Here is a 23,768-nt window from a genome sequence, read left to right on the forward strand (position 1 = left end):
AAGATTTCGCCCATCGGGCATCGCTCTTACATTACAACTTACTTGAGTATGTCTAAAGGGTTCTGGCTTTAGGAGCCGTGGATTTGGGCGTTCAGCTGCTGCCCTGGCCCGCCCCGATAGGGCATTTTAGGGACTGGGAATAACGCCTCGTCGGCAACAAGTCGGGTCCTCCATGCTGGTCGGGTTCTTCCGCTCGTCCCCCGCATCCAGAAGCCAGATGTCAACTCCCTGGCTCTTTCTAGCTTACCATGCATTCCTAATTGGGGCAATGCTCGTCGACGCGGGAACGGAAGCCCAGAGCCCTAGACTAAGGGAATGAGATGGTACGTGCCAACGAACCTCAGTTTGAACAAAATATGAATGGCTTGTAAATGACAACATATCCTGCTTGATGCCGAGCATTTCGGTATCCGACGCGAATATTTTTGACTGGCAACCGTTCCTTGTAAACCCTGGTAGTGAGCAGTATGCCTAAACTAACTATTGACATTCTCCTTCATGAGCATTATCTATAACGAAACAACGTGTGCATCCTGCATACTTCCTACAATTGTCCTTGGGAGTGCAAGCACGAGAAGCACAATGTTGTCTTGGGCCCAGACCGAGATCAAATCGCGGAACTTCGAACGTATCTGATGGCTTTTGGCGTTGAGGAGGTTTGTTGGGTAAATTTCCTCCGGTGGATTTAGGAGAGCCGGAGCCCTGACAGTACGACCATCCACACCACTGAATACTTCGGAAAAACGTTCCTTGTCTTCCAAGGCGTCGCGTGAGGAAGTATCGGAAAGCGCCTGGCTGATCTGCTGCGGGCTCAGTGGTGCATAGTTAAGAACAGCGCCCGATTCGTTGAAGTGTCTCAGAACCCGGTCATCACCCAAATGAATGAAGTCTGTCAGATTTGTACTTCAAAGGAAGACATCAAATCTCTCCAGGAGGGTTCCTCTGTCTAGAATACATACTAGGAGAGGTGTGATATAGCATAATGCGTCAAAGGGGCACTCACCGGTGCAGCTGCGCAGGTAGCAGCAGCGGCATGAAGAGCAGAAAAAATTTCCTTAATGGTGAGGCGCATTGTGATGTCGACTATTATAACAAAAGATTGCAGTTAAAAGGAAGGGAAATGATGAAGGTGTAATCAAGGAGTACAGTTAGGGTACTTATAGGTAACAGGACGACAAATTACATGTGTAGACCAAGAGCCATCCGACTTTTGCTCGGTGGTATGATGGACAATATGCAGAAAAAACAATCTCCCAGGTAATTCGAAGTATGATGTTCACGGAAGCCTTCTATCCGAGCCTGCTCGATGCTATGATGATTCCCTTCCCTCATGTATGGCATCGGGTGAAGTATCTGGGGCTGCTATATGTCCGCGTCCCCCCAGCCCTGGCTCATTGGTTATGTTAATTACTCATACTCCTCATCTACAAGGATTTGTCAGGCAGCTACGTAGCATTAATCAGTAACAGAAGTTGATTGGCAATGGATACTATCTCATTGAATTGCTCTATCTAATGCTTGGGATGCTGCGCCAATATAAGAAATGCCTCACTCTCTTGAATATAGTGTCAGCATCAGCACGCCCGGAAAGGCCGCATGAGGACAGAGCCAACAGCAGATAATCAGAATTGGTTGGACGAAGAACGTTGTTGGGGACAGTAATATTGAATGCTGTCGTCAACATGCAGGTGCATCGGGATCATTTCCAAGCTACTAACTCTCTCACAAAGCAGTTACCAATATTATCATCCTGTGGAGACAAGTACGTTTCCTATGCCAGGACTTTCTGGGCAGAATGCAAATGACAGCAGAATAGATCTTTCCTTGTAACCATGATTGTAAACAGGAACCCACATCTTTCTCTGGTATTCAAGCTACTCTACGAGCAGGTCATTGAACATACTGAAAGAGGCGGTATACCGAACATAAAAAGTGGAAATGGCATCCAATATCACGAATCATTGTGACTCACATAGGTAGGAATCTCTGTCTCTACCCTGGACTGATATCGTAATCCGACCGAATAACAACGCCGCATGGTTCCAGTTCACCACTTTCCATCTTCCTAATATTCTCCTGAATGATTTTCTTGTTCTCCTCATTATGCTTCTCGACGTGTGCTTTATCCTGCGGGGTCATCGGTGGCGGTAATAACGATGGATCTGGCTTCCACCACTGCTCGCGAGGCACTTTCGTTCCATCTGCTCCGCGAAACATGTCTTCTGTTTCCTGGTCAAATGTAGTCCGATCGAGAAAAGCTTTGATCAGTTGAGGTGGAAGGCCAATGGCGTCTATCACGTCACAGTCTGGTGTCAGAGTACGGAGGACACCGTCTGTGCCGAGAACAAAGGGAGCGTTGCCGTCAGAGCCGCAATCTAGGTTGCTGATGATGTTGGATAATTCTTTTTGGTCAGGGTGGTTGTTGGGATCGCGGCCATAGCGACTGGTGGCGGTCGACGCTGGGCAAGTCATTTTCTTCTTTCGATTGGAAGATTGGATCTCCTGATAATATGGAAGGATTATGGTAAGGTAATCTGGAGATCATCAGAATTTATCATAAAATGACCTAGGTTACTGTTTATATAAGACTGTCCGCCGTCATGTGCTACTCTACTATCAATCAGATTACAAGTGACTTCATCCTTTGGGGGAGTTCGGGTGAACCCTTGCGAGCTGCATATACTACGAGTGGATATAAGCAGTGACCACACGTCAGGGATAGTATTAGTAAAGAGCACTATCTTACTATGTTCCTAAAGCATTATTAATAGGATATAAGATAGAGGTAAGAGTATGTTTGTACATTTGTTATGGATGAGCTGTACAATAGACCAGACTAACTAGTAACCGGCTTTACCTAGCTTCAAGAGCTTGAGCATTCAACTATAGACTGAGAGACACAGAGACACTACGTGATTTTATCTCACAGGGAACAAGCTCAACAGAGTCACCTGCGGTATCCAAGACTCCTTGGCAAAGAACTATAGCCAATCCACCTGATTCCGTTGCAGGACACAGGCGTGTAGCTACAGCTACTTATCAACCAGATCCGCCATGATCGCCTCGGTATAAGTTCCACAAGGAGGCAGTGTGTTGAGCTAGAAAAATCGCCCTGGTGTACCATGTCTTGCGATGCCCCTGCAGCACATACAGCGACTTGTAGAAGAACTGGCAAAATGAACTTTCATTGTCAGCGCGTTAAAGCTGCTCGTGGCGGGCTTCGGATCTCGAATCGAGCCAGTAGAATGCTCATTTCTTGACATATCCCCTGTCCCTTTGCCCCGGAGCTTCAGGTCCGACGGACTTTGCTCCCCACGTCGGACCTCACGATCTTAAATCCTAACTCCGGCAGAAGAGATTGGGCTTTAAAAGGGAGGTTTGGCTGAGATCTGGCTCCAACCCTAATGTGCGAGCACAAACTTGTCCCTAGATACATACTTTCATTTAACGATATCGCACACACTCATCATGGCAATCCTTTTGACTGGAGGCTCGGGCAAAACATCGATCCGAGTAGCGCGTTTCCTCCAAAATGATAATATCCCCTTCCTACTGGCTTCCCGCCGCGGCCAGTCCGCCGCGCCCCCCGACATGCCGGCTGTCAAGTTCGACTGGCTTGATAAGGATACCTGGCAAATTCCATTCGACTACAAGTTTGTCAATGACCAGGTAATCTCCGCCATCTATCTGATGGAGCCCCAGGCGCCAGAGCCATGGAAGCCCTTGAATGAGTTCATCAACTACGCGCTCGAGGAGCACGGCGTCCGTCGCTTCGTCCTCGTGGCCGGTAGCTCGGCCGAATGCGGGAAGCCGGGCATGGGCATGGTCTGGCAGCATTTCCTGGACAGGCAGGTGGACTGGTGTGTTCTTCGGCCGAGTTGGTTTATGGGTGAGCTGCCACAGAGTTGTCGTTGAAGGGATAGTGCTGATGTTGCTCGCTGGCTAGAGAATCTAACCGAGGATGGCCCCCGCCAACTCATCCGGGACCAAAGCAAGATCTATACTGCGTGCGGACAGGGCAAAATCCCCTTCGTCAGCGCTACAGATATATCGGCCGTCGCCTATCGCGCTCTCACGGACCGCGACTCACACAATTGTGACCACCGGGTGCTGGGACCCGAGCTCTTGACGTATGATGATATTGCCGAGAAGCTGAGCCAGGTCCTGGGACGAACGATCGAACACGTCAAGCTTTCGGGAGAGGAGCGGTACGGGGGCCTGGCAAACGCGGGTGTCTCCGAGTACTACGCGGGCTTCTTGACAAAGCTGGAGGTTGCCGCCTCGACTGGGTTTGAGACACGGGAGAATGATGAAGTTGAAAAGGTGACTGGGCGACCTCCGAGAAGCTTTGATCTCTTTGCGCAGGAGAATCGGTCGGCGTGGGTTCCAGAGGGCAAATGATCGTCTGCAATTGTGCAGTGTGACACCTTCGGTGCAGACAACAGTTTTTACTCGCTGGTTGCAGAAACTGTCAATCATGAAGTCGAACCTTGAGCCTAGATGATAATAATGCTCCGTCGTTCACCGAGTATCGAGGCTTAGCCGAATCTGCTTCTGCCCTTCTTGATAATCGAGAAGAGGGGTAAGAGAGGCAACCTCGAGAATATCATGTGCGCAGGTATGATTAGAGCTCACGGATATACAGGAATATCTGCGCTGCATTGAAATAGAGACTGAGAAGGAAGACTGCCTCTCTGTTGGTATAATATACCGCGTAATTAAGCTTAATCATATGCGGTGACTCCGTAGACGCAGTAACTCGCAGCATGGAAAGGCCAATGCTTTCCTGCCCAACTGGGATGCATAACTGCATCCTTTCTGTTGCCAACCAGACTTATCCTGTAATGTAGTCTGCACCTCGTACGTATTTAGGACCAGACAGGGTATGCGCATGCCTGACACCACCTCCCCTCCGATTGCGTTGGAACGACACCGGCTGGATATATATCCCCTGTACAGTTCCTTGTCAGGACCGACACCCACGCTCTTGACAGTATTATAATGAGTTCCAAAGCTGCTGGCTCGAAAAAGGATTCATGACAGTGTTTTCCAGAGCGTGTCAGAGTGTCAGAGCGTAGTTGAGTGGTAGCGCATAGAATATGAATACTCTGCTCTAGCAACAAGGTAGATGGAAAGAAATACCGTCACGGTCAGTTGGATCTCATCCACAGTAAAGGTAGCGTTGATAACAATTGCCTGCTAGGGCTGTAGAAACCAAGGCTGTTCCTGCACGGAGAAAAGAACACTTCATTTTCAAAAGCAGACTATTAGAGAAGATAAAAAATTAAGTGGAGAACATAATGGTAACTTGTGCTTTACCTCCTCAGATGACCTGGAAATACGGATCCTCATAACGAGCTTCTCCAGGCAGCCGATTACTTACAACACTGCATATTTATTGAAGTCATTTTAGGAAGATGAACAAAGAATAATACTCTCGAACATTTCAAATCCCGCAAGACGAGTCCCACGGGATTGATTCCTCATGTATCGCCATGAACGGGAATGGGTGTAAGCTACGGTCCTATAGGCGGAAGTCGTGAGGCCATCGAACCTCTGGTCTGGAATCTGCCTTATTCCAATCATATCCCGGATAAAGTATCCGGGGAGTAACGGTGTCACTGATTGGACACCGTTCCGGTGGGAAAATTGAACTGAATTTTTGTCGCAGATTTTATTGCTCAGTAGTCCGAGTGTCAAAGTTTCAGTATATGGATTTATAAATATGGGGTTATAGAATAATAAAACTTTTAGAAAGCTAGTTTATATGCGCATCTTACTTATCAAATACATTTACTCTGAGAGATTTTGGGGACAGGGCCAATAGGGTTCAATAATTTAAAGTCCCGTTTCAGGTTCGGGGAGAGGCAGGTCGGGGAGGTGGGCATGTATACATCAGAACCCTACTGGAGAGAATCAGACTGATTGATGTAACCAAGTGAATGTTCTAGGTCAGTCTAATTACGATAGTCCATTGGAATACTAAAGAATAATCGTCTAATCACAGTATCAACGACTACTACAATAATACCAGCACATTTGTGTTATCCTTTTGACTTTTTTGGTCTTCACGGAATCAAGGGGCATGACGGGCCGCTTTTAGTAAGACCCTGTAAGGTAGCTGTAAAGTCTCAACAGACCCGCAAGTGTTACATGAATGTAGTCATAGACACGACATGGACTGATTGTACTGGTCATACCCCAGCCTGCCCGTTGCTGTTGAAATGCCACCTCGACAAGCTGGATGTCAAGGCTTACAGTAAGGCTGAACGAAAGACAAGATACTAGGAATAAGGTTTAACAGTCTAGGGAATAACTAAAGAGTCCTAGTGAAGGTCTTCGTTATGCCTAGCAGCATAATGAGCTAATGATTGTGAGGGCCCCAGGCCAGTATCTGGAATTTTAATGAAGGCACAGAACATCACCTCATCAAGCAGGAAATCCAAGCTCAATTCTAGAATTATTGACTACCAGAGAATAGCAGAGACGGCTCCAAGGATACGACACTAGCCAGCCTAGCTCATCCTAGTAGCTACGCTGGTTGATTCTAATTTCGACGGTTCGGTTATGCCGGCATGTAGGCTATGAACTTAATATTGACCACTCAATAATCATATCCAATAAAAAAAAGAATTGGAAGCTCGTGATCTGCAATCGCGAACAATAGTTAAATGCAACTTTTATAACTTTAGCAACCAGTTGGCGCTAATGGTGGTTCATAGTTCCCGATCAAGAGGGTTAAGTTTGTTGAAAATATTGTCTGGATCATACTTTGCCTTGACGTGCAATAAGCGCTCTGCATTAACGCCAAACATATCTGCAGCTGCCACTTTCATTTCTAATGTGGATGTCAGATTTCTTGCTGTCTTAATGAGTCTTTCACCAAGGACGCTGACGAACCTTGAGTGTAACCATTGTAATTCGACACAGTGTGTGCCAGTTTGTGGCCTTGGTTAGTTAATTCATTTTCACACATCTTCTGGATCGACCGCCCCCATGAGAGAAAGTCCTCATCCTTGGCGGCGTCGGTCCACTGCAACATGAGCGTCGCATGCAGGAGATCATTAATACGCGTGGGGAAAGCGGTCTCTCTAATAGGAGTGCGGCAGATCTGGGTCGGGTCAAGATAGTCGATCTCAAAGTCAGATTTAGCCAGGTCTGGCTCCTTGGTAAGTTTATCACTGAATTTGTCCATGAGCTCTGAGGCAAACGCAATCCGGGGTGGTAACGTCATTTGGATCCCTAGTTCTCTTTTCCGACCCCCGGGGGGGTCAGTTGATCCCAGATACCGATTGTTTCAGCATAAGATCTCATTTTAATATCGTCCTTGATGCATTCCACCTCAAGCAACTGAGCAAAGTGCCTGCGCCCTTCTTCTTCGGAGCCATTGAAGAATATTATCGTAGTGACAGATGGGGTTTTCTCGTCCTCTGGAGATAAACACAGAATACACTGCGCTGCAGCTTTCCTCTGGGGATGAACAAGCGCCTGATTCAGGGCTTCAATGACCTTCGATACCTCACTGGATGCGTGGATTCTCAACCCAGACCAGACCAGATTCGGTTGTGGGTAGCCTTGGAATGTGAATTCAGCCACCACTGCAACATTTGGTCCAGCACCTCGAATAGCCCAGAATAAATCCGAGTGTTCCTTGTTGGACACCTGCAACTCGATGCCTTCCGCGGTGACGACTTTCGCAGCAAGGAGAGTATCGAGAGTCACCCCGTGCTGCGGCGTCAAGAATCCGAAACCGCCGCGCAAAGTGAGACCCCCAACCCCAACTTGGCCAGTTGTGCCTCCGTTGACGACCAGCTGATACTTAGCTGTTTCTCGGGCCACATCAGCCCATGTTGCACCACCTTGAACGGTGACTGTCTGGGTGCTAGTATCGACGCTCACTCGGTTCATCGGGCCGAGGTTCAGAAGTATTCCTCCATCAGTCGAGGAAGCGGTGTTGCTGGAGTGACCTCCACCCTGAACCGCTAGATCTAACTTGTGATCCTTTGCATACCGCACAGTCCTCGCTATTCCCTGAATATCGGCTGGAAGAACCACGACACCCTGTAGTGACTGTGTCAATAAGGAAACATTGGCTTGTAAAGGTGAAGGGTAGTACCGGTCGTCGAAAGCCTATAGCAGACCATCGCTTTACGCTATCATCCCAATCTTGGTCGCCCGGAAAGACAACGGTTGCATGACCGTCGAGCTGTGCTCTAAGCTGCTGGAAAGCCATTCTTCGGAGGGCAGCGAATACTAGTCGGTACAAAAACTGGGGGTTCCCTCTGGACGAAAAGCGGCTTGGTGTAGCTTCCTGGTTCCGAATGATACGCCGAGGGGCCCTTTATAATTTACAAATAATCTTGACGATTTCCAAACCATCATCATTGCTGTATCACGGCGAGGTTGGCCACTGAAATTTCGAATACTACCTTACCTGCTGCTCGGTGGTCTGCGACGACCAGCCAGCACACCGCAGTATGTAGATTATTTGATCCAGTGGTTCAGCAGAAGTGAATCATTCAATATGACGTCTGTCGGTAGATCTTGAACTTTACATTCCATATATTCCAAGGAATAAACAAAAGTGAGACTGGAGGACAAGGTTGTAGTAGGCGTTGTATAGAGGTAACAGCCGAAGGGAGCCGACGGTCTGTAGATGAAAGAGAGCCACCTCTAATGAATTACGTACCGTTGAGACAGTTGACAGTTTACAAATATCTTGGACCATAGGGCGAGACCTCATCAAGCCCCTATGACAGGAATATCTAAAAAGGGAAGGAGCCTGCTTCACCGGTAATACCAGCTTACCAAGTTTCTAGAAAGCATGCTGCTTCATCTTGACTTTTGTCACGGCAGCATCATGATATCATGATTCAAAATACCCGTATATACTCTATGAATCAAGCTTCTAACACCTTTCGTGTTATAATATACGCCAAAAACCCATAGCCAGAGAAAGTGCCTACGGCTTTATTAAGTTGTGAATTAGGGTTTGACCATCCACGGGCCGGAAGATCCCCAAGGGTACTCAGTGCAGATTTCTGGGATTCCTTGATATCACTAAAGTAACGCTGACAAAATGTGCTTATCCACAGCAGTTCGTAACACTAGTTTGGATAGGCGAAATGTTTCTGGAAATACTGTTTCACTGAGATGAGTGGCTCAACCGGCAGTCCCTTATCCTTCCGAGCTGCTTCCTTGAGGGCACGCCCATCGTCGATATTGTCCGGATTTCCGAAGAACCAGCCATCATTTGCCTGGGCGTATCTAAAAACATCTTGGACCTCTTCCAAAACGGTACTGCCATGGGTGGGGAAAACCTTGTACGAGCCCATAGGCACATATCGAGCTCTCTTTCCGGTAACTGTAAATACGTTCGATTAGATTAGGCTGGTGACATGGATTGCTTTCGTGTAAGCTAGGGACTCACCTTCGGTAAATATCTTTGCCATATCATCGTAAGTAAACGTGTCGCTAAAGCACTGGATGGTCTTGTTCTTCCATTTTGCTGGATTCAGGAACATTCCATGGACCATCTCTCCAAAGTCATCGGCGACTGAGATAAACTGGACTTTCCCATCCCCTCCCCAACGTGGGCTGTGAAAGCTAAGATAGCCTTCGGCATCTGGAACAGACGGAAAACCTCCAAAGCAAGATACATATTCCTCATCCAGAAAATTCTCCATATACCATCCCGGAAAGGCACCAATGACAGAATCGAACTCTTTAAAGCTTCGAGCAAACATCTCGACTCTGTTCTTGCCTGTGATGCAATCTTAGCGTAATCTCATATGGTGGCAACGATGATTGCATCAATGAGGGGAATTCTACATACCATCCATACCAGGTACCGGTGCCTTGTTGTACGTAAACTGCGCAGGAGACTCGCACGTACTGTAAATAAACACCTTGACGCCGGCTTCCGCAGCAAGCGCTACAAGGCGTTTGCCAAACGCTTCGTCATCGGGACCTTCAGGAGTGAGGAGTGCCTGCGATGGTAGTTAGCCTGTTCTCTTACTAGTCCTTCTGCAAATGCTTACTGGGTCGTGATGATGAGTATTGAGCCAAAAGCCCCAAGCTCCGGAAAGCGCGGCCAGCATCTCGTCATCATTGAAACCATCTGCTTTCACTACCTGTGCTCCCAGGCGAGCAAGTGCTTGAGCCTTGGGTGATTGAGGATTCCGAGTAATTGCCCGCACCACGAAATTCTGCTTGCTCTGGAGCAGGCTCAGCGAGACAGCGGTCCCCTGAGTACCTTCACCTTGTCAATTACTTGTTACGACGTGGAGCTGTCGGCTTCTTACCTGTAGCACCATACACGGCAATAGTCTTCGGTTCGGCTGACATGTTCTCGTCGCTACTTTGCTGCTTTTCCTGGAGTACAGAACTAAACGAGGACTCCAACATGGAACAAAGATTACTTGACTCTTATATTTCTTTCTAGGGTAGGACAGAATTCCAGATGGTCTAGGCATATCTGCATGCATCCAGCAGGGAGCGACGTGTGCGCCCAGCCACCAGTGGATACTCTTATCCGTAGTAAATGTAAATTAATGTCTATAAGCGCCCAGATCATCATAGAACAGCTTTGCCACTGCAAGGTTGCAATTTCGGTGCATATTGCTTTTGAAGGGTTTTGGGTTGAGAGATGATTTCACTATGCCAAAAGTGCGGATATTGCAAATGTTGCTTAGCAGTAAGCGGATCGATGATGTTCGGCTGGCTACACCACCGATAGGAAGCTCAAGTTGGCGAAAAGCGTCGAAATCAGGAGTGGTCACATTGATGTAACCATCTAAAATCTCCAATGACTGTATACGGTTATTCCCACTCTCTACTCGAGCAGGTCTGTTCTATTGGGTTTTACTTTCACGATCAACATAAAAGTGTGGTGCGCAACCATCGCATCCTATAGGCTGGAAGGGGTATATTATAATTAATTTTTATGTCTAAAGTTAGACTGCGCCAAGTGCCTCGCTGCACTCAAATTTTCATGTAATGATGTTTATCTGAATGTAGTCAAGATTATATGATGCAATTCACTAAGTAAACTAAACGTACTTGTTTGACCTTGTCCAACATCTCTCTACTATAGTAGCTATTGAGAGCTAAAAGTTGATTGCCTAGTGGTACAGGCCTGTCAAAATACGACTTCCTATGATTGAGGCCGCTTTGGAAAGCGTGAAAGATTGTGCCTAGGCCACTGAACAGTAGGTGCATATGAAATTGTGCAATTGTTATTTAACAATGGTTGGTTTGTTGCCAAGTGCCCCAGGGATTTCGTAGAGCTATCAACGCAATGCAAGGCCTGGACGCATCATATCACCGCAAGGCTACCTCAGACGCATCTCGGGTCGAACAGCTATTTTTGTTCAGTCGACAAAGGTTACGTCAACATAGATCTCTTCGCTCTTAGGACAATGTTGTGGATTCTTTGTATCGCGTCATCAAACAAAAGGGAAATTCGATTTCCATGGCTTGCTGGGACTAGCAGCTATGCTTCCCTTTGCCGGGACATGCAATACCTGTAGTATTTATCCTTTACCAACTAGGAAACACTCTCTTGAACTACTTGCGCTGCTTCCGGAAGATCGCTTTCCATCTGTTGGCATTCTAGAGCAAAGCGGCACCTCATCCTTGGACATTATTGGCGATGATTCCCATGCATGACACCACCATTGCTGGAGGCTGAGTTTATGATGCGGAGAACACTAGCTTATAGGAAAGGTGGTGAATCCAAATCCCTACATACCGTCATAGATCCGGGTTCACAATGAATAACACTGTTATGATGGTAGTTAGAGGTGGGCTTGGATCTATTGGAGGATCAGATCCCAGCGTACGTAGCTCCTACTTACTTTACAGTGGCAGTAGTTTAATAAATAGATGATTAGAGGCGTATTGCCAGGTTGTTCTAACTCTGAATCATTGATAACTGCATACTCTCATCATCTAAAAATACAGCATACCATCTTTGGACCGACGATCTGCTGCTACTTGCTGCTCATTTCATCATGCCCACTGCGCCGTTTCCCAGCATGATGGTCTTTCCTGAAGAGGGACAATGGAACCTAGGCCTCGGGGCTCTTTTCCAAGCTCACGCCTCTGCGAATGGTGCTGCAGCAGCGGTTGAGAGCGATGGTCATGCATTATCATATGCTGATTTGCATTGGAAAGCATTGTATCTGGCCCAGCAAATTCATGACATCTGCCCCTGCGACGAAACTCCGGTTGGAATCCTCATCCCGAGGGGAATGAACCATATTTTGGCCCAGATTGCCGTGCTCTACTCGGGTAGATCATGCGTGCCTCTTGATCTCAATATGCCTGATGATCATCTCAATGATATGCTGCGCAATATCAACTCCAATCTCGTTATATGCGATCAAGAGAACACGCATCGACTTCCAGCTTTCGCACATATGCTTGCTGATCACACGACTGAGGCTTCTGATACTAGCTTTGCTCCATTGTTCAAGGGCCCCAAGAGCTGTTCTCATATCCTCCATACCTCTGGCACGACTGGCAAGCCAAAAGCCGTCGAAGCCTTTGCGGAGGGGCTGATCAACCTCTGCCACGATCCTTCTGCCTTGGTAAAGAAAGGTGACCGTGTCGGTCATATAGCGAGTGTGGCCTTTGATATCTCGTTGGTGGAGATCTGGGGCAGCTTACTGAATGGGGCAACAATAGTTTGCATTCCTATGGAAACAGTACTCGATCCTATAGAGCTCTCTCGCCAGATTAAAAGTCTGAAGCTCAATGTGGTACAACTCACAACATCGTTACTTGATATCACTGCGTACGCTTCGCCAAGTGCCTTTTCCTCCCTTGACACCCTAATCACCGGCGGCGAGGCGATCAATGTTCAAACCATCAGGTCCATATTTGAGGGAGGCGCACCACGGCGGATCATCAATGGCTACGGGCCCACAGAGTGCAGTGTATACTCACTCTGGCATCCTGTCTCGCTGGAGGAGGCACAGCGGGGTGAGATACCCGTGGGCAAGCCTTTCCGCCACGTACAGACCTTTCTGGTGGATGAAAACCTGATGCCCGTCAAGCCCGGCGTTGTCGGTGAGCTCCTTGTGGCGGGTGCAGGAGTCGCTGGCGGGTACATCGGAGAGCCTGAAAAGACAGCCAAAAGCTTCGTCTGCCTCCCTCATCTTCCACTCAGCAGCAGAAACAACCGGGGACCCGGACACATTTACCGAACAGGCGACCTGATGCGTATGAATGAAGATGGTGTCCATTACTATGTTGGTCGGAGAGACAGCCAAGTGAAGATAAGAGGCCAAAGGGTCGAGATTGAGGCTCTGGAATCCAACATTGTCAGGACAAAGCTCGTCAGTGTTGCAGTAGTGATTAAAATCACACCCAAAGGAGTGGGGAGGAGTCCATTTCTGGTTGCGTTCTGCGTCCCAATATCTCCTTGCATCACTGTTGCCGCAATAACCAAAGCATATGTTGAAAGATACTCCAATCTCATCGTACCTCGCATTGAACTCATGGGTTCATTGCCGCTGAAGACCAGTGGCAAAACTGATCGCAAGGAGTTGGAGCATCGATACCTTGCAAAGATTGAAGATTCGTGCACGACAAGCCGACCTACAGGCAAGGATATTGGCAACGTGGAGGCCAAATTAAAGTCCCTCTGTATCGACGTTCTAAGTCTTCCCACTGAGGGCTTCGATCCAACCGATGACTTCATGGCGATGGGAGTCAATTCATTGATGGCCGCAACTTTGCTCGCTAGAATTAACCGTACATTTGGAGTCTCGCTGCGCGCCTCGATGCTTTACGAAAATACGACCCTAAGGAGTCTTACGAATCTATTGGAAAATATTCAGGACAAAAGTATGGAGCTTACCAACGAAGCCGAACAGGAGCTATGGTTGCAGGACTCGCAGCTGGGCCAGCAATTGAAGCCTTTGCCCGGCAAAGTCATCGACTGGGAAGACGTTTCTGAGGGGCGTGTTTTCCTTACAGGAGCTACAGGCTTCGTTGGTGCGTTCTTTCTCGCAGAACTGTTGCGAATGCCGACGGTTAAGAAGGTCGCTTGTTTGATTCGCGCCAAAGATAAAGCCGCTGGGCGGTTGCGCCTTGAGAACATTTTTCGTAAATACCAGATTTACTCTGATCTGGATAAAGTTGTCGTCGTGCCAGGCAGTTTCGGTGAAGCAAACCTTGGATTGAATCGCAGGAACTATGATTACTATGCTGAGTGGGCCAGCGTAGTCTTTCATCTTGGGGCTAAAGTGAGCTACGTTGCCCCCTATTCCTCCCATAGAATGGACAATGTCATCGGTACATGCAGCATTCTCGAATTTGCCAACCACAAGCGTCTAAAAGCAACTCACTATACTTCTACGATCGCAGCATACGGCCCTACAGGTCTCGTGACTGGTACCAAGTTTGTGCACGAGGATGAGCGTCCAGCCTCACACTTGACAGCACTCCATTACGACACGGGTTATGCGCAAAGCCAATATGTCGCCGAAGCAATTGTCTGGAATGCAATCGACAATGGACTTCCTGTTGCCATCTACCGCCCGGGCTTCGTACTCGGCCACAGCAAAACAGGGGTCTGCAACCCGGATGACTTCGTCGGCCGTGTGTTCGCAAGCTGCATGGAGATGGGATGTTACCCTCTTCTTCCAAGTCAGCGCAAGGAATTCATCCCCGTGGATTACATTGTGGGCGCTATGTTGCACATCTCTAAATCGAAAGACAACCTACGACATGCTTACAACCTGGTGCATCCGGACAAAACGCATGCGATCGATATGTCTACAAGCTTCGACCTGTTGAAGAGCATATGTCCATACCCGATGCACGGAATCACGTACGCCGAGTGGGTGCAGTCTCTCTCACTGCGGACAAATGATCCTCTATACCCTCTTGTACCGATGCTGAAAGAGAAGGTTCTGGGTGAGCGGACACGATGGGAGGTGTACGAAAATATGGTGGAGTATGGCCGTGAGAATCTGCATGAGGCATTAAAGGGCGCTCCGGACATCTTGGCCTGTGGTTCTATGGCCCAGCTTTTTGGTCGATACCTGCGTAGCTGGCTACCGATATCGTGTCCAAAGTAGGGAATGAGGATAGCGCGTGAGCTGTTTACAGCGACGCAATTGGTTTACTATCTCGGGCCATATCCCTTGAGGCGGATGACGGGGATGATAACAACATCGTCACCAAACACAGAAGGATTCTCCTCCTACCATGTTGTTCCCTAGTTATTGCCTTTCATTAATGATGTGATGTTTTTACCATCATTATTGTTCTTGAGTATCCTCAGAGGTTGACTTTTATTGATATTTCTCTAACATAAACCTTAGGTAGTAATTCTCACAGTGTCCTAATATAGATGCACCCCCTACCTTAAAGGCACACCTTCTTGATTGTGATCCATGGCTGACTTATTCTGAAGGAAGGATCAGGCTTAGGTCAGCCAATCTAGTTAAAGCTCTGAACTAGGAATTACTATTCTAGGAATTCACTACTAGTTACAACCAGTAGAAGCCTAATAATTTCAGCTTAATATAGGTTCAGGAACAATTGTAAAATATATCGAAAAGCAAACCTAGAAAGAGCTTAAAGCTATGCGTTAAATAGTGGTAAGGGTATTATATATTCGCATGGTGCTATAGTTAATTAGTTATTGGTGGTAGACTACACACCATACTATTAGGGTTTTGATGGGTTCATGCACTGCTTTACGTGTTGAAGTAAAAAGATATTCAAGTTAGGAAGAAACGGCTTCTGAAATTATGTTAGCACTATTACTATTGTATTATATATTACAGCAAATAGAATCCATTCCTGTATACATACTATAAGCCCCACATAAGTAAAAGCATTGAGTGATCCGTAACGAGCCCGAAATATGTACTTTTCAAATTTAAGGTTTTAGCAAACATCGTACTGAGAATAACCATGTGTTTGCTTTCACCCCCGTCACCCCCATCAAATATACAAATGAAGGCAGTGCTTATATGTCCTGACGAGGTTTGATCGGTTCCTGGTTTGCCGGTGAGTCGATATGCGCAGACAAAGTTGTCAGCATGACGTCGGAGGCAGTCTTATTCAGGTCGTATTTGCCAGAGAATATGAAGTTGTTTGGGAACCCTGCATCGAAAGGCACAGCAGTATCAATTTCATCCATCTCCTCCTTCGACAAAGCAATGCTAAGGGCTTGAATGTTTGCCATGAGGTGCTCCACCTTCCGTTGCCCGACGATGGGGTAGACATACGGTGCCTTGTGAAGGATATACGCAAGAGCCTAAGAAATGTGTTATCGTTGTCGTACTACTTCTCGAGGCTAAAGAATGTGGAAGACCGACTTACTACTGCGTGTAGGGTTGTATCCTTGCGGTCACCGATAGCCTCCAAAACCTCAGACACCTTGATCTCACGCTCCGACGGTTCCGCTGCTCTTCCAGATCCTGTATGAGCAGCCTTACGAGCTTCGGCAGACTTGAATTTGCCCTGGCCGAGAGATGCCCAAGGAGCAATCGCCATGCCTTGATCCCGACACATAGGAATAATGTCTCTCTCCATATCTCTCAATGATGCATTCCAGCTACCTTGGTAGACGGAGAAAGGACGGAGGCCATTTGTCCGCGCATAGTCGTTGGCCTTGACAACAACCCAGGCGGGAGTGTCAGAGATGCCGAGATACAACACCTTTCTGGCATTGATCAAGACATTAAGACCATGCATCACTTCCTCGATGCCAGTGGTTAAGTCCCACCAATGTAGGTATAGAACATCGATGTAGTCAGTCTGTAGCTTCTTCAAGCTTGCGTTGACTGAGAGATGCATCGACTTCATCGAGTTACCAACAAAGTTGGATTGGATGGGCTCTTTATCAAAATGCGTGGGTCGATAGCCGATAGCATATTTGGTTGCAATCCTGAAGATCAGTAAAGTAGCCCATGACAATATAGGCATGCAATATATGCTTACACCATCTGATCACGATTTCCGTGACTCTTCATCCATTCACCAATCCATTCCTCCGATTGCTCATCTTGATAACAGTTGGCGCTTTAAGCATGTATAAGTATCAGTTGATTCGCCCTTGCTGGGAGATTCTCTACCACCTACGTGTCAATGAAATTGCCTCCATGGTCGTAAAATGCATCCATAATGGCAAAGGCATCTTCCTTTTTACATTCGCCCATGAAGCTCTCCCTATATGCTATTAACAATACCCTACCGAAGTGGACCAGGGACATTCTTCCTGAGGGATATACCATTTGGTTCCAAAGTTCATCGTCCCTAGACATAGGGGGGAGACTTTGACCCCAGCTGAGGGGGCAAGGACACGGTGATAGCCAAGAACACTCTTTGGCTTAGGAGCGACGTCGTAGAATCCCATGTTACAAATTTAGCAATGGTTGGAAGGGATGAACTGAGGCAAAAGAGGTGTCCGTTTCTAGGCTTAGAGAAGGAAAGAAGCGCATTGGTTGTGTTAAAACGACTGTCTAGGTCAAGTAGGTCTTTTTATCAACTATCTGAGGTCCTGCCGTATTCGGCATACCAAGGAAGACGCAATTATGACACGCAGACACCTAAGCGAAAGTATCAAGCGAAGCATATGAATGGGTAGGAGGACTGGATTACGTTGATAACTGTAAGCGACCTGCAAGGTCAAACCATGCGTCTCCACAGTGCTTCGTCGAGGCTCACGCCCTGCATCTAGGTTCGTCTGAAGAAGTCTAGATGCCAAGCTGAGCAGGAAACGGCTTCCAAGATTATTCTGGCAACTCCGTTAAATGTAGGGTTGAACGGGCATATCAATAGGAGCTCAGCATCTATCGTCAACTACATGAATCTGACCTTAGGTACTGGACAGACGTAAATTAAAGACCTTGGATATCTAAATAGAGGGAACAGCATATGTAAAACAGCGGCACTGATGATATTACGCCTATGGGGAACACTGTTTTACTGTTCATTTAGCTCTGCAGTGGATGAATAGTTCATGGCTTTACTTAAACCGGCAAAAACAGTTAGCAAAGATAACCTCAACCATTACCTCATATATATCGAAAATACAGGGGAACAACATCAGAGAAAAAAAAAGCACGAGTCAGCCTTCTCGGAGCTTCATTGAATCTGGCCAGGATCCGGATTGTCTCTGTGGATATGAGCTGCTCAGAGGAAAGTTGGACTCGCAACTATGTGATTATAGGATTCAGTTTGTTGAAAAACCCTTGCGGATCGTATTTCTTCTTGAGCTCAACCAATCTCGGCCCGTTTACTCCAAACATGTCCGAGGCTGATCTTTTACTGGAGGCTATGGAGTTGTTATCTGATTAGTAAGATGGTAAGGTAAATGCAAGATATCGTCAGTGACTTACGCTTTGTATAGTAGGTAAAATTTGACACAAACGTATTTGGTTTATAACCAGCTCGCTTGAACTCATCTTGAAATATCATTTGCATCTTGGTTGCCCATTGAAGATACTCCTCGTCTTTGTCGGGGTTTGTATATTGAAGCGTAAGTGCTCCTTTCTGGGTCATCACTCGGCTTGGAAACGCAGTCGCCTGAGTCGGCACCTGGCAGACTTTGGACATCTCCCAGAATTCCACATCTATGTAGGACCGAATCAAATCTGGTTCAGCCTCGAACTTGAGCTTGAGCTCATCGAATACCTTCTGCGCAAACTCTGGCCTGATGGGAGAGGCGAACTCCAATCCGATCACCCTTTTACGGCCGCCAGGAGGACTGACCGAGTCAAACAAGGTGTTGGCCTCTTCGTACGGCATCATTTTAACGTCGGCGCTAACAGTCTCCATATTGAAGATGTCAATAAACCTCTCCCTGCACTCACTTTCTGGGCCATTGTAAAAGATCCCAACGGTCACCAACAGTTCTTTAGAGTTGGGAGGCTGGGAGATTATGCACTGGGCAGCAGCTTTCCCATCTTTATACTTGAGTGCCGCATTGAGTGATTCGAGGATAGTTGCCATCTTTTCAGCTGTGAACACAAGCGACCCAGCAAATACATCGCCGGGCCGTTTGTGGGCCTGAAAGGTGAATTCCACCACAACACCAAAATTTTGACCAGCCCCTCGAATCGCCCAGAAGAGATCCGAATTCTCGCTCTCCGAGGCGGTTAATAATTGTCCACCCGCAATAATTACCTGTGCAGACAGAAGATTGTCAATAATCAATCCATGTGCACACATCAAATACCCGTATCCTCCCTGGAGCGTCACACCACCGACTCCGGTAGAACTGACTGTGCTGCTGGCCACTATAAGGTCAGTTCCAGCGGTAGCATGGTGTACGTCTGCCCACAGTGCGCCGCCTTGAACAGTAACAGTGTTGGTGTCAGAATGAACGGAGACTTTCTTCATTCTCCCAAGGTCAAGGGTGATACCCCCATCGCTGGAGTTTCCACCATCAGGGGTGTGACCACCCCCTTTGACCGCCAGGTCTATGTTATGTTGTTGGGAAAAGTGAACAGCCTTGGAAACATCTTGTGCACTTTCAGGAAAGATGACCACTCCCTATCGAAGTTAGTTCATTTGAGCAGGTTCTTATCCAAGGTGGAACATGTCTCATACAGCTCGTTGAATGGCAAGATCAGACCACCGTTGCAGAGCTCTATCATAGCCGGAGCTATGTGGACTAATAACCTGGTCTTTACCCGTGAAGAGTAACTTCAACTCCTCTATCACCCACGAGGGAACCTGGGAAGCCATTGTTGCTCTAATGTGCTATGAATCAAGTAGGGCAGTAGCCTGATGGGAATATTGGAGGAAATCCGGACTCCTTACTCTAGATTTTGAACAACTAAATATGGCCTGGAGCATTTGTCGTCATTGGTATATCGTTTGTGGACCTGGAGTTCTTTGAAGGTCTAATCCGGTTCTGCATGCAAATTGAGATGATTGAGGGCTTCCTTGGTTTCATACGCTACTAGCATCAACTAAATAGGGTGTTACTTGATCAGGAATGGCACGTTAAGCTCTCAAGAATGGCCTAGAGCAGTCTATATTTCTGGTTGCAGTGTCCTCTCCACATGGTAAACTTTTGTACTGAGGTCATTGCCAGGCGCCTTGTTTGTACCCGGTATAGCTTAAAAGCCTATCGTCATGTCAATTTGGCAAAGTGGCCGCTTTCAGCAGACTTAGGCATAACTTTATGTGACAGGCCAGATCTAGACTGCATTACATGAAGTCATTCGGCATGCTGTGCAAGATGACAGTCCATATCAACTTCGAAATCTGGGTTGTATCATAATGACGAGAAGGGCTTATTCCTTAATGGCCTTCCATAGTTTAACTTACCTTGTAAGATCAGTATTGCTAACTGAAATATAAATCGCATGCAGGCTACGTGCTAGGTGGCTAAGCTCCTCCATCGAACAAGGTAAACAAAGGTTTCTTTCACAGACTTATAAATCAACTGATCCATATTATATAAACAAAACCATGGAGCAATTACTCTGCTATCAAGCCAGACGTCATCCAGAAGCTCCTGCCATTATTGATGGAGAGCACACCTTTACATACAACGAGCTGATTGCAAGCGCTGACCGTCTGGTGACGCTGCTACACGAGAAACATATCGCTCCTGAAGAGCCAATCTGCATCTTTCTTGGAACTGGGTATAGGCAGATTATCTCTCAAGTGGCTGTGTTACGGGCAGGAGGAAGCTGCGTGCCAGTCGACCCGTCTATGCCTCAGAAACGCCTGAATGATATGCTTAGTGACATTGAAGCTAGGCGTATAATAACCACTGCAGATCTGGGCGAAAGAGCCTCCGGCTATGATATAATACTTGTTGATAATGTTGCGGACACCAAGGCCTCTTTTACTGAAGATGTGCAAGCTATACAGGTGCTCGCAGGTTTCCCAGAACACCACCGCAGCCACATTCTTTTTACATCAGGCTCAACAGGAAGACCCAAAGCAGTTCAAATCTCTGCTCGCAGTATACTGCACCTGGCAAGCTCGACGCCCGTGACGCCGCTTGATCCAAATGACAGGGTGACCGAAGTAAATAACCCCGGATTTGATTTATCTCTCTTTGAGATCTGGGTTACCTTGCTTGCCGGTGCCACAATTGTCGTCGTACCAAAGTCAACTGCAACGGACCCATTTAGCTTCGGTGACTTCGTAAAGAAGCACAAAGTGACCGTGATGATGCTTCCCACTGCTCTCTTTACGATTGTGGCTACCAACTGCCCTTCCGCGTTCAGGGGAGCCCGTCACGTACTCACATTGGGTGAAGCTCCCAACGTGAAGGCGGTGCGAGATGTTATCACCGAGGGTGCACCGAAGTATCTCTGGAACGGCTACGGACCTACTGAGTGCACAACATTCGTCACCTTGCAGCTGATTGATCTCAAGGAGACAGCGCGTGAGACTATAGGCATCGGCAAAGCCGTGGGTGAGACAAAAGTCTACCTCCTGGATGATGAAAAGAAGTTGATCTTGGGCCGCGACCGGGAAGGAGAGATCTATCTCGCGGGCCCAGGGTTATCAAGGGGCTATCTCAATCAGCCTGATGCAAATACAAAGCACTTCATCGAACTAGACGCATCCACACTGAACGAAGCTTCAGCGGGGTCTATACGTGTGTTCAAAACCGGCGACCTTGCTAAGTGGAGAATCCCACAGGAGATTTTGGACTTTCGAGGAAGATTCGATATGCAGGTCAAGCAGGATGGTTTTCGGGTCGAGTTGGGAGATGTGGAAAAAACACTCGAGAAAATGGACGGTATTAGACAGGCTGTGGTTCTGCAACAGTGTCCATTTGGCCATAAGCTCCTTGCTGCCTATATTGTCACATCGGAGCAAGGTAGTAATCTGAGCTTGAAGGCAGTCAAGGATTACGCCAAGGAAAGATTGCCTCCGTACATGGTACCTAGCCAGATCACAGTGATCTCAGAGTTTCCTCTGACTGTCTATGGGAAGATTGACCGAGGGGCTTTGGCTCGAGAGGGCCAGAAGAGGTCAAAAGAAGGCCATAGGACAGCATCAGCAGCGGATAATAAACCGCAGCAAGCCACCAATGAGCTTACCAACACGCTGAAGCATATGGTACGGGGACTGATTAATGTGCCCGAGTTCCTGGAAAGTGACGATATCTTCTCGCTGGGCATGTCGTCTCTCGAAGCAGCCAAATTTATTGGACTTATGATGCAACGATTTGGTAAAAAGGTGACCATGGATATGCTCCTGGCAAATCCCACTGTTGCCAAAATAGCCACAATGCTAAGGGAGACCAAACAAACCCGCCCTTCTCTTGTCAATACCGGTACCATGGAGGCGGACGCTCAACTGGCCGACGATATCCCGGTGGTACCAGACTGGCAGTCCAACGAGGAAGGACGTGTGTTTATCACAGGTGTCACTGGATTTGTCGGAGTTCATGTACTAGGCCGTCTTCTGGGTATGCCAACCGTGAAAAAAGTCGCGTGTTTGGCCCGGAGCCGCAATGGTCTTCCCGCCAGTTCTCGCATCCAACGCGCTATGGAGAGGTACGATATCTGGGAGTCCTCATTGGAGAATATAGGGAAAATGATCGTCCTCGATGGCGAAATGGCAGATGAGACGCTCGGTCTGGGCGAAGAACAGTTCACCTGGCTCACAAATTGGACGAGTGTTATTTTCCACGTGGGAGCCAAGGTCAATTTCTGCGAGCCTTACCAGAATCATTTTGCTTCAAATGTTATTGGAACCAAGAATGTTCTCCGACTGGCTGCACTGGGAAGACGCAAGGCCTTCCACTACATGTCCAGCATCGACACATGGGGACCGACTGCATTGGTCTTGGGTACGAAAAGGCTGCAAGAAGATGGCCCCCTCCAGCCTCACCTCGAGTCTTTGCCTTACGACACAGGCTACGCGCATAGCCAGTGGGTGGCAGAGGAAATGGTACGCAGGATGCGCGCTAGAGGGCTACCGGTTGCTATCTATCGTCCCGGTTTCACTATTGGAGACCATGTTACCGCTATGGGCAATCCAGATGATTTTTTCGCACGGCTGATCGTTGGAAGTATTCAGATAGGATACTGGCCTCGTCTCCCTGACCAACGGATGGAGTATGTAACAGTGGACTATGTGTGCTCCGCTCTCATTCACATCGCTTCATCAAATCAGAACCTTGGGCGATCGTACAGTCTTGTTGCTCCCGACCATTCACAGTCGGTGAATATTGAAGAGACCGGCATTATGATCAATAAAGCTGGGTATCCAGTGGAAGAGATTCCATATGATGAGTGGGTTAAGAAGCTCCGAGAGTCGAATGACCTAGACCAAAACCCCTTATCACCATTAATGCCCTTGCTGGAAGAACCTGTTCTGCGGGATTTGAGCCGCTTACAGACAAGTAAATACACACCCATTTACGAAACGCCAAATGCCGAAAAAGCTCTGGCCGATCGTCCAGACATCTGTTACACTCCTCTAGACGATGTACTTCTCAAACGCTACCTCGACAATTGGATCAGAAAGGGCTTTCACAAAGTCTAGTCTATGCTTGGCTGTTCAAACTCAGGGACCTTGACTAATTATCTAGAATATAAGAAAAAAATACTGTGGAACAGCTACCAGATTGAGCCTTGTGTTATTAACCATATAAAGGACTTCGCTCCTCCCCAACCGTTCATCATACGGATTATTTCAGAAGGTGGTTGTTACTCTTTCTTTTTTCCTTTTTTTGGGTGGGGGGAAGGATGGGGAGGACAAATAACAATATCTCTGGCTTGCCATTAAAAGTGATATACTTGATATATGACAAA

The 23,768-nt window shown here is 47.4% G+C and overlaps 8 protein-coding genes across 8 annotated transcripts; 3 read left to right on the top strand and 5 right to left on the bottom strand.

Annotated features, from left to right (window-relative positions):
- Positions 1–509: 509 nt before the first annotated feature.
- Positions 510–1,072, bottom strand: ALT_9494 (lactobacillus up-regulated protein; the record flags this gene model as incomplete). The annotated part of the gene is made up of 2 exons (XM_089600628.1): positions 510–903; positions 960–1,072. 2 exons carry the CDS (start codon positions 1,070–1,072, stop codon positions 510–512), a joined length of 507 nt encoding a protein of 168 aa, XP_089455125.1.
- Positions 1,073–1,992: 920 nt separating this feature from the next.
- ALT_9495 (uncharacterized protein) lies at positions 1,993–2,472 on the bottom strand (the record flags this gene model as incomplete). The annotated part of the gene is made up of 1 exon (XM_033559477.1): positions 1,993–2,472. One exon carries the CDS (start codon positions 2,470–2,472, stop codon positions 1,993–1,995), a length of 480 nt encoding a protein of 159 aa, XP_033415368.1.
- Positions 2,473–3,468: 996 nt separating this feature from the next.
- On the top strand, positions 3,469–4,401 carry ALT_9496 (fgaFS/easG family protein; the record flags this gene model as incomplete). Its single annotated transcript, XM_033559478.2, has 2 exons — positions 3,469–3,889; positions 3,947–4,401. 2 exons carry the CDS (start codon positions 3,469–3,471, stop codon positions 4,399–4,401), a joined length of 876 nt encoding a protein of 291 aa, XP_033415369.2.
- Positions 4,402–6,716: 2,315 nt separating this feature from the next.
- ALT_9497 (uncharacterized protein) lies at positions 6,717–10,407 on the bottom strand (the record flags this gene model as incomplete). Its single annotated transcript, XM_033559480.2, has 9 exons — positions 6,717–6,838; positions 6,901–7,200; positions 7,290–8,061; positions 8,117–8,282; positions 9,142–9,364; positions 9,431–9,763; positions 9,836–9,989; positions 10,041–10,255; positions 10,305–10,407. 9 exons carry the CDS (start codon positions 10,405–10,407, stop codon positions 6,717–6,719), a joined length of 2,388 nt encoding a protein of 795 aa, XP_033415371.2.
- Positions 10,408–12,014: 1,607 nt separating this feature from the next.
- Positions 12,015–15,092, top strand: ALT_9498 (non-ribosomal peptide synthetase; the record flags this gene model as incomplete). Its single annotated transcript, XM_033559481.2, has 1 exon — positions 12,015–15,092. One exon carries the CDS (start codon positions 12,015–12,017, stop codon positions 15,090–15,092), a length of 3,078 nt encoding a protein of 1,025 aa, XP_033415372.2.
- Positions 15,093–15,991: 899 nt separating this feature from the next.
- Positions 15,992–17,383, bottom strand: ALT_9499 (norsolorinic acid reductase A; the record flags this gene model as incomplete). Its single annotated transcript, XM_033559482.2, has 5 exons — positions 15,992–16,282; positions 16,348–16,915; positions 16,969–17,049; positions 17,110–17,196; positions 17,259–17,383. 5 exons carry the CDS (start codon positions 17,381–17,383, stop codon positions 15,992–15,994), a joined length of 1,152 nt encoding a protein of 383 aa, XP_033415373.1.
- An 802-nt stretch (positions 17,384–18,185) lies between these two features.
- ALT_9500 (FAD-binding oxidoreductase) lies at positions 18,186–19,719 on the bottom strand (the record flags this gene model as incomplete). The annotated part of the gene is made up of 3 exons (XM_033559483.2): positions 18,186–18,304; positions 18,369–19,524; positions 19,582–19,719. The coding sequence occupies 3 exons, from the start codon at positions 19,717–19,719 to the stop codon at positions 18,186–18,188; spliced, it is 1,413 nt and encodes a 470-aa protein (XP_033415374.1).
- Positions 19,720–20,451: 732 nt separating this feature from the next.
- On the top strand, positions 20,452–23,499 carry ALT_9501 (non-ribosomal peptide synthetase; the record flags this gene model as incomplete). The annotated part of the gene is made up of 1 exon (XM_033559484.2): positions 20,452–23,499. The coding sequence occupies one exon, from the start codon at positions 20,452–20,454 to the stop codon at positions 23,497–23,499; it is 3,048 nt and encodes a 1,015-aa protein (XP_033415375.2).
- Positions 23,500–23,768: the final 269 nt, after the last annotated feature.

The sequence above is a fragment of the Aspergillus lentulus genome (genome assembly GCF_001445615.1).
Source record: "Aspergillus lentulus DNA, contig: Alt17, strain: IFM 54703, whole genome shotgun sequence".
Lineage (NCBI taxonomy): Eukaryota > Fungi > Ascomycota > Eurotiomycetes > Eurotiales > Aspergillaceae > Aspergillus > Aspergillus lentulus.